At 32.7% G+C, this 13,244-nt stretch overlaps 2 protein-coding genes across 2 annotated transcripts; one reads left to right on the plus strand and one right to left on the minus strand.

The window, feature by feature from the left end:
• Window positions 1-5,076: 5,076 nt before the first annotated feature.
• On the minus strand, window positions 5,077-5,841 carry LOC139901317 (uncharacterized). Its single transcript, XM_071884046.1, has one exon. The coding sequence runs from the start codon at window positions 5,839-5,841 to the stop codon at window positions 5,077-5,079; it is 765 nt and encodes a 254-aa protein (XP_071740147.1).
• Window positions 5,842-6,089: 248 nt separating this feature from the next.
• LOC139897674 (uncharacterized) lies at window positions 6,090-12,718 on the plus strand. The gene is made up of 16 exons (XM_071880368.1): window positions 6,090-6,400; window positions 7,243-7,503; window positions 7,605-7,733; window positions 7,925-8,132; window positions 9,024-9,170; window positions 9,276-9,350; window positions 9,451-9,522; window positions 9,636-9,707; window positions 9,793-9,861; window positions 9,989-10,060; window positions 10,952-11,023; window positions 11,216-11,287; window positions 11,380-11,523; window positions 11,735-11,806; window positions 11,901-12,047; window positions 12,319-12,718. The coding sequence occupies exons 2-16, from the start codon at window positions 7,306-7,308 to the stop codon at window positions 12,501-12,503; spliced, it is 1,734 nt and encodes a 577-aa protein (XP_071736469.1). The 5' UTR covers window positions 6,090-6,400; window positions 7,243-7,305; the 3' UTR covers window positions 12,504-12,718.
• The last annotated feature ends 526 nt before the right edge of the window (window positions 12,719-13,244 follow it).

Consider the following 13,244-nt stretch of genomic DNA (forward strand, 5'->3'; position numbering starts at 1 on the left):
TTTGAAATTAGGCGCGGTTGTTTTTGCATTAAAGACTTGGAGGCACTACTTATATGGGGTCAAAAGTATTATATATACCGACTACAAAAGTCTTCAACACATATTTAATCAGAAACAACTGAACATGAGGCAGCGCAGATGGATTGAATTGTTGAATGATTACGACTTTGAGATTCGTTATCACCCGGGAAAGGCAAATGTGGTAGCCGATGCCTTGAGCAGAAAGGACAGGGAACCTATTCGAGTAAAAGCTATGAATATAATGATTCACACTAACCTTACTACTCAAATAAAGGAGGCGCAACAAGAAGTTTTAAAAGAGGGAAACTTAAGGGATGAAATACCCAAAGGATCGGAGAAGCATCTTAATATTCGAGAAGACGGATCCCGGTATAGGGCTGAAAGAATTTGGGTACCAAAATTTGGAGATATGAGAGAAATGGTACTTAGAGAAGCTCATAAAACCAGATACTCAATACATCCTGGAACGGGAAAGATGTACAAGGATCTTAAGAAACATTTTTGGTGGCCAAGTATGAAAGCCGATGTTGCTAAATACGTAGGGGAATGTTTGACGTGTTCTAAGGTCAAAGCTGAGCATCAGAAACCATTAGATCTACTTCAACAACCCGAAATCCCGGAATGGAAATGGGAAAACATTACCATGGATTTCATCACTAAATTGCCAAGGACTGCAAGTGGTTTTGATACTATTTAGGTAATAGTTAATCGTCTCACCAAATCAACACACTTCCTGCCAATAATAGAAGATGACAAGATGGAGAAGTTAGCACGACTGTATTTGAAGGAAGTCGTCTCCAGACATGGAATACCAATCTCTATTATCCCTGATAGGGATGGCAGATTTATTTCAAGATTCTGGCAGACATTACAGCAAGCATTAGGAACTCGTCTAGACATGAGTACTTCCTATCATCCACAAACTGATGGGCAGAGTGAAAGGACGATACAAACGCTTGAAGACATGCTACGAGCATGTGTTATTGATTTCAGAAACAGTTGGAATCGACATCTACCGTTAGCAGAATTTTCCTACAACAACAGCTACCATTCAAGCATTGAGATGGCGCCGTTTGAAGCACTTTATGGTAGAAAGTGCAGGTCTCCGATTTGTTGGAGTGAAGTGGGGGATAGACAGATTACGGGTCCAGAGATAATACAAGAAACTACCGAGAAGATCATCCAAATTCAACAACGGTTGAAAACCGCCCAAAGTCGACAAAAGAGCTACGCTGACATTAAAAGAAAAGATATAGAATTTGAAATTGGAGAAATGGTCATGCTTAAAGTTGCACCTTGGAAAGGCGTTGTTCGATTTGGTAAACGAGGAAAATTAAATCCAAGGTATATTGGACCATTCAAGGTTATTGATCGTGTCGGACCAGTAGCTTACCGACTTGAGTTACCTCAACAACTCGTGACTGTATATAACACTTTCCACGTCTCGAATTTAAAGAAATGTTTTGCTAAAGAAGATCTCACTATTCCGTTAGACGAAATCCAAATCAAGGAAAAACTTCAATTCATCGAAGAACCCGTCGAAATAATGGATCGTGAGGTTAAAAGACTTAAGCAAAACAAGATACCAATTGTTAAGGTTCGATGGAATGCTCGTAGAGGACCCAAGTTCACCTGGGAACGAGAAGATCAGATGAAAAAGAAATACCCGCACTTATTTCCAGAAGATACGTCAACACCTCCAACTGCTTAAAATTTCTGGACGAAATTTATTTAACGGGTAGGTACTGTAGTGACCCGAACTTTTCCATGTTTATATATATTAAATGAAATTGATATTTATATGATTAAGTGTTTCCAACATGTTAAGCAATCAAATTTGTTAAGACGTGATTAATTGAAATAGGTTTCATACAGACAATTGACCACCCAAGTTGACCGGTGATTCACGAACGTTAAAACTTGTAAAAACTATATGATGTCTTATATATGGATATATATATATATAGTTAACATGATATTATGATAAGTAAAAAAATCAATAAGTATATTAACAATGAACTACATATGTAAAAAAACAAGACTACTAACTTAATGTTTTCGAAACGAGACATATATGTAACGATTATCGTTGTAACAACATTTAACTGTATATATATCATACTAAGATATATTAATATATCATAATATCATGATAATGTAATAATTTAACATCTCTTTAGATATAATAAACAATGGGTTAACAACATTTAACAAGATCGTTAACCTAAAGGTTTCAAAACAACACTTACATGTAACGACTAACGATGACTTAACGACTCAGTTAAAATGTATATACATGTAGTGTTTTAATATGTATTCATACACTTTAAAAGACTTCAAGACACTTATCAAAATACTTCTACTTAACAAAAATGCTTACAATTACATCCTCGTTCAGTTTCATCAACAATTCTACTCGTATGCACCCGTATTCGTACTCGTACAATACACAGCTTTTAGATGTATGTACTATTGGTATATACACTCCAATGATCAGCTCTTAGCAGCCCATGTGAGTCACCTAACACATGTGGGAACCCTCATTTGGAAACTAGCATGAAATATCTCATAAAATTATAAAAATATTAGTAATCATTCATGACTTATTTACATGTAAACAAAATTACACATCCTTTATATCTAATCCATATACCAATGACCAAAAAACACCTACAAGCACTTTCATTCTTCAATTTTCTTCATCTAATTGATCTCTCTCAAGTTCTATCTTCAAGTTCTAAGTGTTCTTCATAAATTCTATAAGTTCTAGTTTCATAAAATCAAGAATACTTCCAAGTTTGCTAGCTTACTTCCAATCTTGCAAATTCACTTTGAGTGATCATCCAACCTCAAGAAATCTTTCTTATTTACAGTAAGATATCTTTCTAATATAAGGTAATACTCATATTCAAACTTTGTTTCAATTTCTATAACTTTAACAATCTTATTTCGAGTGGAAATCTTACTAGAACTTGTTTTCGTGTCATGATTTTGCTTCAAGAACTTTCAAGCCATCCAAGGATCCTTTGAAGCTAGATCTACTTTTCTCATTTCCAGTAGGTTTATCCACAAAACCTGAGGTAGTAATGATGTTCATAACATCATTCGATTCATATATATAAAACTACCTTATTCGAAGGTTTAAACTTGAAATCACTAGAACATAGTTTAGTTAATTCTAAACTTGTTCGCAAACAAAAGTTAATCCTTCTAACTTGACTTTTAAAATCAACTAAAAACATGTTCTATATCTATATGATATGCTAACTTAATGATTTAAAATCGAAAAACACGAAAAATACCGTAAAACCGGATATACGCCGTCGTAGTAACACCGCGGGCTGTTTTGGGTTAGTTAATTAAAAACTATGATAAAATTTGATTTAAAAGTTGTTCTTCTGGAAAAATGATTTTTATTATGAACATAAAACTATATCCAAAAATCATGGTTAAACTCAAAGTGGAAGTATGTTTTTCAAAATGGTCATCACGACGTCGTTCTTTCGACTGAAATGACTACCTCTTACAAAAAAGACTTGTAACTTATATTTCTGACTATAAACCTATACTTTTTCTGTTTAGATTCATAAAATAGAGTTCAATATGAAACCATAGCAATTTGATTCGCTCAAAACGGATTTAAAACGAAGAAGTTATGGGTAAAACAAGATTGGATATGTTTTTGATTGTTGTAGCTACGGGAAACATTGTAACAATTCTATACAAATCATATCCTAGCTAACTTGTATTGTATTATACATGTATTATAATATATTATGTAATCTTGGGATACCATAGACACGTATGCAAATGTTTTGACATATCATATCGACCCATATATATATATATTATTTGGAACAACCATAGACACTCTATATGCAGTAATGTTGGAGTTAGCTATACAGGGTTGAGGTTGATTCCAAAAATATATATACTTTGAGTTGTGATCTAGCATGAGACGTGTATACACTGGGTCGTGGATTGATTCAAGATAATATATATCGATTTATTTTCTGTACATCTAACTATGGACAACTAGTTGTAGGTTACTAACGAGGACATCTGACTTAATAAACTTAAAACATTAAAACGTATTAAAAATGTTGTAAATATATTTTGAACATACTTTGATATATATGTACATATTAGTTATAGGTTCGTGAATCGACCAGTGGCCAAGTCTTACTTCCCGACGAAGTAAAAATCTGTGAAAGTGAGTTATAGTCCCACTTTTAAAATCTAATATTTTGGGATGAGAATACATGCAAATTTATAAATGTTTTACGAAATAGACACAAGTAAATGAAACTACTTTATATGGGTGGATGATCGAAGCCGAATATGCCCCTTTTTAGCTTGGTAGCCTAAGAATTTGGGAACAGACCCCCAAATTGACGCGAATCCTAAAGATAGATCTATCGGGCCCAACAAGCCCCATTCTGGAATTTGAAATGCTTTAGTACTTCGAAATTATCATGTTCGATGGGTGTCCCGGAATGATGGGGATATTCTATATGCATCTTGTTAATGTCGATTACCAGGTGTTCACCGTATGAATGATTTTTTTATCTCTATGTATGGGATGTATTGAAATATGAAATCTTGTGGTCTATTAATTCGATTGATAAATATATAGGTTAAACCTATAACTCATCAACATTTTTGTTGACGTTTAAAGCATGTTTATTCTTAGGTGATTATTAAGAGCTTCCGCTGTTGCATACTAAAATAAGGACAAGATTTGGAGTCCATGCTTGTATGATATTATGTAAAAACTGCATTCAAGAAACTTATTTTTGATGTAATATATTCTTATTGTAAACCATTATGTAATGGTCGTGTGTAAACGGTATATTTTAGATTATCATTATTTAATAATCTACGTAATGCTTTTTAAACCTTTATCGAAAAAATAAAGGTTATGGTTGTTTTAAAAATGAATGCAGTCTTTGAAAAACGTCTCATATAGAGGTCAAAATCTCGCGACGAAATCAATTAATATGGAACGTTTATAATCAATATGAACGGGACATTTCATAAACATATATACAAAATTTAAGATATTGTGAGATAGACACTAGGATCACTTAGCCAAGTGAGCCATTCGAAATTCCTTCCGTTCGATCTTTTGGATATCCACTCATAAGACTTTAATTGGATCTCACTTAAGGCGACCGGTACGCTCCACGATTTGTTGTGAAAAATTACATTATTACGGTTCTTCCAAATATAATAAGCTCTAACCCATTCAACCGCCTGCCAAATCTTTTTACCGAAACTTGACAAGATAATCGAAGTGTTAGCCTTACCGTGGAGGATTTCGCTTGAGCTAAGATTCACAAATGAACCGAGTTTCCACCATCTATTTACGCGATTCCATACTTCCATAGCGAAACTACAGAAAATTAAGCAATGGTCGACACTTTCGATTTCTTCATCACATACCGGGCATCTTACCGTATGCAAATCAATTCCGCGTTTGTCGAGTTCGGCTCTCACCGGAATACGTTTCTTTATTACCCTCCACACAAAGATCTCAAGTTTTCTAGGCACCAAATTGTTGCGAAGAGTTTCATGCTGTTGCGCGACATTCTGAAGTAGCTGATCGTCCACAATTGTAGCAAGCTGCTTTACAGTAAATTCCCCATTTGTGGCGTGTGACCAAACCCAGCGATCTGTCTGATTTTGATCAAAGGAGGTACCTGCAATTAAATTAATTAGGTTGTCCAATTCATCACGAGTGCGTCCAGAAGGATGGCGAGTCCATTCCCAATTGAACATCGGGTCTGCGTTGGATAAAGTGATTCGGTCACTTACCATGCTTAGATTTTTTTTCTTTTTCTTTTTAATTTTTTCTTACCAAAGAAATTAGCCTAATAATGATATTATCATTTTAACATTTTAATATTAACTATATATAGATATAGATGTAGATATAGATATATCATTATAACTGTTTCTTAATTGGAATCCCCTAATCATTTCACTAAATAATCTTGTTAATTTTGTTGACATTTAAACACACATGAACAATTGTACTAAGTCTGTCGATCTTATCCTGTTGTTTTGTTGAACAGAACAGAACAGAACAAAACAAAGCGAAAATAATCAAACTTCCACGTTTACATCATCCGCTGGTTCAATCATTTTCTCTCTCCATCACTCCCATTACACCTCCCTCCACGCTTTACCTTCTTCATTCATCCAAGTTTCATTCTTTTTCCATTTTCTAATCTAATTCTAATTCTAATTCTAATTATACAAGAAATTAAAAATAATAATTCACTCATAATCAATACTCATGATGATCGTGATGGGTTTTTTATAAGCTTACTTCAATACACAATTCATTAACCTTCCTTCAACTACAATTCTTTAGGTTCTATTATCTTTTCTCCTTTTTTTATGTAATTCAAATTAATAGCTAATTTTGTTGCTTAATTCTGGATAATCAATAAAGTTAGTAACTTTATCAATTTGGGATTATTGGGTCGTTTCATTTTTTGGTGCTTTAGTCCTGAATTATATTTAGGGTGATCATAAACTGCTGTTGTATTTCTTCTTCTTATGCTTTTGTCTTAGATTATTTTTTTTTTATTTTTTATTTTTTTTTCTGTATATGCATGTCTCAAAAGGTTCTATATATCTGTTTTATATTATTGATTTAATTAAATGCTTAGACAAATTACATATTTTGTTGACAAACTGTTATGTAACACTACACAGTTTCCACTATTTTAGATATATAATATAAGCTTTTTAGGGAGAAATGAATATTGGATGATGCTGTTATGATAAGTAAACATAATCAAATAGCTTCCTAATATGACATATTAATTTACTGGAAAAAGCTTTATATTTATACTCTTTTAGCAACAAGATGCTTTTTTTTAACACCAATTTGACCTTTAACCAGATGGTATCAAATTAGGTCTTGTTATTTTTAGGACTCCATGGCTACATGATCCTTTTTTTTTTTTTTTTTTATATATATTATGCATTTATGTGTTCTGTATTCATGCCAAAGGTTCCAACTTAATCTCTTGAAGTACTACTATTTGGTTCTAATTCTTATAAATCAAGTAGCTAAAATCTCTGTTTTACATAGTGAACGTTGTTGCATATGTATGGCTAACTTTAAAGGATTGATGTTTAATGAATAATCCAATTATTATATTATATATTATATATGCTTATTAAATTAGAATAAAAAACTCGCAGGTTAACGACCTCAAATGTTGAATAAATTCCATCACATTTAGCAGTTCATAAAGCCAAATTCCAATGGGAGGAGCGTGTTCAAGGAAACGGGACCCACAAACGAACGAAGAAATTGCACACGGTGGAGTTTCAAGAAAGTACTCTAAAAGTGGAAGCTCAAAATGGCTTGGAACCTCTTTTAATCGAGCTTCTGTAGATAATAAAGACGGAAACACGATATGTCCATCTCTCATGGAATTATGCATTATTAAGATTTCTGAAGTACATAATGCTTGTTTCTTAATACAACCCATAATCGATATGAATCGGATACACATTTTAAATTATATTTTTATTTTTATATTTTTTTTGTTTTGAAACAGGAAATTAATGAGTATGGTACCTTTTCTATGCTACCGAGAGATATTAGTCAGCAGATTTTTAATGAACTGGTTTATTCACAACGCCTTACTGAGGCGTATCTTGAAGCCTTTTACGATTGTGCTCTGCAGGTATCAATCTATCTAATAGCATGTTGAGTTTTTTTAGCTTTAAATTTTGTTACATTTTTAGTTGTATTTATCTATTTATTATTATTATTATTATTATTATTATTATTATTATTATTATTATTATTATTATTATTATTATTATTAACTTTTTTTTTTTTTTTTTTTTTTTTTTTTTTTTTTTTTTTTGGCAGGATATGAATTTAGGCGAGTATCCAGGTGTGGATGATACGTGGATGGATGTTATATCTTCTCAGGGATTGTCGTTATTAGGTGCAGATATTTCTGGTTCAGATGTAACGGATTCTGGTTTGTTACATATTAAAGACTGCAAGAATGTTGAGGCGTTAAACTTAAATTTCTGTGATCGAATTTCGGATGTCGGACTTGGCTCCATTAGTGGTATTCTTTTTTTTATTTTTTATTATTTATTTATTTATTTTTAGAACAGAAAACTCACGCACCCTATATATTAGTGGTATTCTTTTGATTCATACTTTTGATGAATATAACAATATGTCTATGATGATATGAAATGAACAATACAGGTTCTCTTGTTACCCTTTCATATGTATATTTCTTTTTTGTCCGGAGTAGAATAATATGGTAGGTTTTTTTAAGAATGATGTTGTATGAAAATACCTAGATCAGTGTTGCAAAAAACGGCCGAGATGGCCATCACTACGGATTTACTAGTGTACCGTCTCAACAGATCTAAAAACGGGTAAAAAACAGTCAACAATGGTAGAAAAGGTCAAAAACCTAAAAATGGTCGAGACGGGGTTGAGGTGGATGTTTGACCAACATTGACTTTTCATAAACATTTTAAACCTAAACATTTCAAACATAAATATTTCAAATTAAAGGAAAATATCTATGTTTAAAGTTGAAATATTTATGTTTGAAATGTTTATGTTTTAAATATATATAAAAAGTCAACGTTGGTTAACATCTGTCTCGACTCCGTTTTGACTGTTGCGACACTTCTAGGTCCAACTGTCTCGACCCCGTCTCACGTCTTTTTCAACCTTGACCATGATTAACAGTACATTTTGCAAGTGAATGTGATTTCTAATCAATGTAATTAAACGGATAAGGTTTTCCCTATATGGGAGTGAAAGTCTCTTGAATTGGGTTAGTAGAGGTGATTAGTAGTTTTATATTTTTGTTGCAGTTAGTATAAATCTGATTATTTGATTGTTAAATAATATTTTTTAAGCAGACTCGGTTTAGATGAATTACCAATAATAGTTCGTAGTGTTCTGATACCGTTGATTATGGCTCAATTTTCAGGTCTTTCAAACTTGACAACTTTGAGTTTGAAGAGGAATAATAGTATTACCGCTAACGGGATGAGTGTTTTTTCGGGCTTAGTCAATTTGTTGAATTTGGACTTGGAAAGATGTACAGGGATACATGGTGGTCTTGTTCATTTAAAAGGTTTTTTCCTGTGTGTTAACTCATACATCCTTACATATTTATTTTTTTAACCCAATGTTGACTTCCATATAATCAAATCTTTAACCATTTCTGATTTTTTTACAGGTTTAAAAAAGCTCGAGGCACTTAACGTTAACTGTTGTAATTGCATTACCGATGCAGATATGAAACCCATCTCTGGTGTGTTTTATCGTGTCTTAGATTTCGATTAACTCTACAAAATTAAGATAATTCTAATCTAGTCTGTTAAAATGATGATGTGTCCTTTTCTATATTGCAGACCTAACAAACTTGAAAGAATTACAAATTTCTTGTAGTAAGGTCACAGATCAGGGCGTCACATTCTTGAAAGGTTACTTGACTTAACTCGCCTACTGTTATTATTAAGAGTTTTATTATTTATTATTTATTTTTAATGATAAATTGTATGAAATGGTCCAAATATATATATATTATTCTTCGAAGGCTTACACAAGCTTGGATTGCTCAACATGGAACGCTGCCCTATAACTGCAGCATGCCTCGATTCACTTTCAGGTTAGCATATTATCAGTGCGTTTTTTATTTTTATTTTTTAATTTTGATTTTTTATCCAATCTATCTTTATTAATATTATAAACAGATGCTGCTCTATTAAATCTGAATGTAAGCAGATCTAATCTGACTGACGATGGGTGTGAGAAATTTTCAAGTAAGTTTTTTAATTGTTGTATAGTGTTTTGTGATGTTAGTCTTTTTTTTTTTTTTTTTTTTTTTTTTGAGTGTTTTTTATGAGTGTTTTTTTTGGGTACGAGAAACTTAATGTAATTATTATGCAGAGCTCAAGTCTCTAAAAGTGCTGAACTTGGGGTTTAATGTGATAACAGATGCTGTCCTCGCGCACCTGAAAGGTGAAATTATTATATTATTTTTTTGGGTAAAGGGTGTTTCACCTGGAAAAATTTTATAAAACAAAAAACTTCGTACAAAAATGACCCGGGGCATGTCTCTATGCGAAGTTCACAAAATTCCATCAGGCGTTTAACACTACTAATATCAAAATAAAAGCAACATATACCAACTATAAAACATATATCCTCTGCCTATGTATCTCCAAATCGCAGTTTGACCTATAAAAGTCAAACTTCTCATCAGAAATGAGTCATTCATACTTTTGTATTCCTCAAACTTTTTATATCATCTGTTAGGTGCAGAGACTCCTCATCAGTACTCATGTTATCCAAAATATGGCTCACATGATCTGCATTAATGCTCCTCTTTATCATATTAGATGTCTGACTTTTAAAAGTCAAACATACATCTACTTTAAACTTGCAAGCCTTCTTATTGCTTTGATCCATCTCTTGATAATCCACAATCCTGCCCCTAAAGTACACATTTTGGCATTCAAATCAATCGTGAATTTCTGCCATGTTTTGCCATTCACTATTCGACTCCAAATAATCAAACTTTTAGCCAGTGCCCAATCTCTAATCTTTTCAAGTCATTTGACTATTAATGGTCAGTCTATACACCAATAATGTTGATTATCTGATGTACCTGACTTCATAGGACTATAATCAGCATGCATTATCTGTCTTATGTCTATACTCTTCCCCAATCTGCCGCAATAAAAATAATTCCAGATTTTTGTATGAGGGCATATTCAAATCAATGATCAAACTGGACCAAGCTTTGCACAAACAAGTTATAAAATAGAATAACTTTCAAATTTTATTAAAAGGTGACTTATTAATGTTCACTTGCATGTGGGACATTCTTTCACCGTTTATCCTATGCAGCTTTGGTAAATTTGGAGAGCTTGAATCTGGATTCATGTATAATTAGGGATGATGGACTGGTGCATTTAGCAGGTTATTCTTTTGGATTAGTATATATTTATGTTAAATGTATTAGATAAAGGGCAAATTGCAACAACAAAAAAAAAAAAAAAAAAACTGTTGCATATCTGCAAAAATTAATAGTTAATTGTGTTTTTCTGCAGTTTGCCAGTTTGTTAAATTTATTAAATTTTTGTCATATTCATTTGTTTTTGTGATTGTCAGGTCTCAATCGCTTAAAATGTTTGGAGTTATCTGACACCGGAGTCGGGACCAACGGTCTTCGTCACATTTCTGGTCAACACACACTACTTTTAATTTGTTCACATGAGATGATTGACCTTTTATTTTTTTATTTTTAAAAATCTGAAATTAATGTGATCTTGCAGGTCTGATGAACTTGGAAAGTTTGAATCTTTCATTCACTCTTGTTACTGATGGAGGTCTTACATATCTGGCTAAATTATCATCACTTAGATCACTTAATTTGGATGTTCGCCAAATCACAGATGCTGGACTTGCAGCTCTTACAAGTATGCATGAATTGACCCTTTCTTAAGATGTTAATTTGGGTGAATTTTGACCCATTTGACCTAGTTGAACTGTTTTCTTTTAAATAGTTTGACCTGTCAGATATTAGATAATGGGTCAACATTGCCACTTGTATTTTTTAAAGCTGAACCATCTATGTATAATAAATATACTGCTGGTGAGGTGTTGGTTACTGGTATGTTTGTGATGCAGGTTTGACTAATTTGGCTCATTTGGACTTGTTCTGTGCAAAAATAACAGATAATGGAACAACCTATCTGCGAAGTATACTATACTTTTTACTATGATACTTTGTTACACATAAATAAATAATAAAGGTAAAGTCTTTATTAACTCTGTTATGTTGGTTATCATGTAGATTTGAAAAACTTGCGAACCCTAGAAATTTGTGGTGGGGGATTAACCGATGCTGGTGTGAAAAACATTAAAGATCTTCAATCGTTGACGCTTTTGAATCTGTCCCAAAACAGCCACCTCTCAGATAAATCATTAGAATTGATTTCTGGTATTTGCTAGTTTATCTTTTAGTTTTAACGATGCATACGAACTAGGGTTGTAGATCTCGGTATTGCTCGGCCAGTACTCGGTCAAAACCGGTCAAAACTCGGCCAAAATTGGCCAAAACTCAGAATTTCAGTCAAAACATGGCCAAAACTAAATCGGCCAAAATCGGTCAAAGTCAATCTTGGTCAACATCCATCCGAGTACTCCAGAGTAGCGATTTTTGCAACCTTGATATGAATGTGAATATTAACTTCGAATCGGTTTGACTGCAGAATTGACAAATCTGGTGTCTTTAAATGTCTCGAGTTCACGCATAACAAATGCAGGATTGCAACATTTAATAAATCTTAAGAACTTAAAATCACTTAGCTTGGAATCAACAAAGGTGACTGCAAATGATATAAAGAAGCTCCATGAATCTCACCTCCCGAATCTCGTGAGCTTTCGGCCCGAGTAGAAAGATTTTTTTTTTTATACATAAAAACGAAGTCTAAAAATTTGTTAAATTGTAAATATAGTATTTGTGTTATGGGTTTGAAGCTAAATGTGATGCTTTTTCTTTCATGTGGATGGAAGTTGTAATGTAAATAAAAGGCATCCTTAGCTGCACATGTCTCTAACATTTGGGATGATATTATTGTATATAATGCCAGAGGGTTATTTTATATTTGATATTGATTGGTAACTGAATTTTTTATCAACACCCCTAGTATCGTTAAGAATTTTGGTAGTAGGCAGTACACTTGTTTCGGTTCTATAATGTTCAATTATAGGGATGAGCAAAAGTCCCGAAGTAGGAATAGAAAAAGGAGCGTATTGCGCTTCTATGTGACATAAATGGGTTTTTGGCAGAGAATATGATGACCGGACTTTTCCTTGAATTGTGTGGTCACTTTTCTAATCATGTATTTCGACCCAATTAATCATGTGTTACACGAAATTAAGATTGGAATAAGACAAGGAATGGATTATTGTCTTCTAAAAGATAATTATCCTACACAATTGTGGAGAGTAAATCTGGATGAGTGAATGTTGAAACTGTTTTTAGAATTTCAAAATTCTGGAACTTTTCTTCAATAAATGAAGTTTTATAAGTGTTGCAACCTTTGAAAAATGGCTATAATCAAGTGACACATCTCTTGGCAATTGATAGAAGTGAAAGGGTGCAATAATACTCTAATAATGCACTTAAACATGT

The sequence above is a fragment of the Rutidosis leptorrhynchoides genome, chromosome 3, assembly GCF_046630445.1.
Source record: "Rutidosis leptorrhynchoides isolate AG116_Rl617_1_P2 chromosome 3, CSIRO_AGI_Rlap_v1, whole genome shotgun sequence".
In the NCBI taxonomy this organism is placed as follows: domain Eukaryota; kingdom Viridiplantae; phylum Streptophyta; class Magnoliopsida; order Asterales; family Asteraceae; genus Rutidosis; species Rutidosis leptorrhynchoides.

Bases quoted from the DNA above. Each gene is read 5' to 3' on its own strand.
- LOC139901317 (XM_071884046.1), bottom strand. From the start codon at position 5,841: ATGGTAAGTGACCGAATCACTTTATCCAACGCAGACCCGATGTTCAAT.
- LOC139897674 (XM_071880368.1), top strand. From the start codon at position 7,306: ATGGGAGGAGCGTGTTCAAGGAAACGGGACCCACAAACGAACGAAGAA. The intron at 9,862-9,988 runs GTAAGTTTTTTA...ATTATTATGCAG, and splicing joins TGGGTGTGAGAAATTTTCAA to AGCTCAAGTCTCTAAAAGTG. The intron at 10,061-10,951 runs GTGAAATTATTA...TATCCTATGCAG, and splicing joins TGTCCTCGCGCACCTGAAAG to CTTTGGTAAATTTGGAGAGC.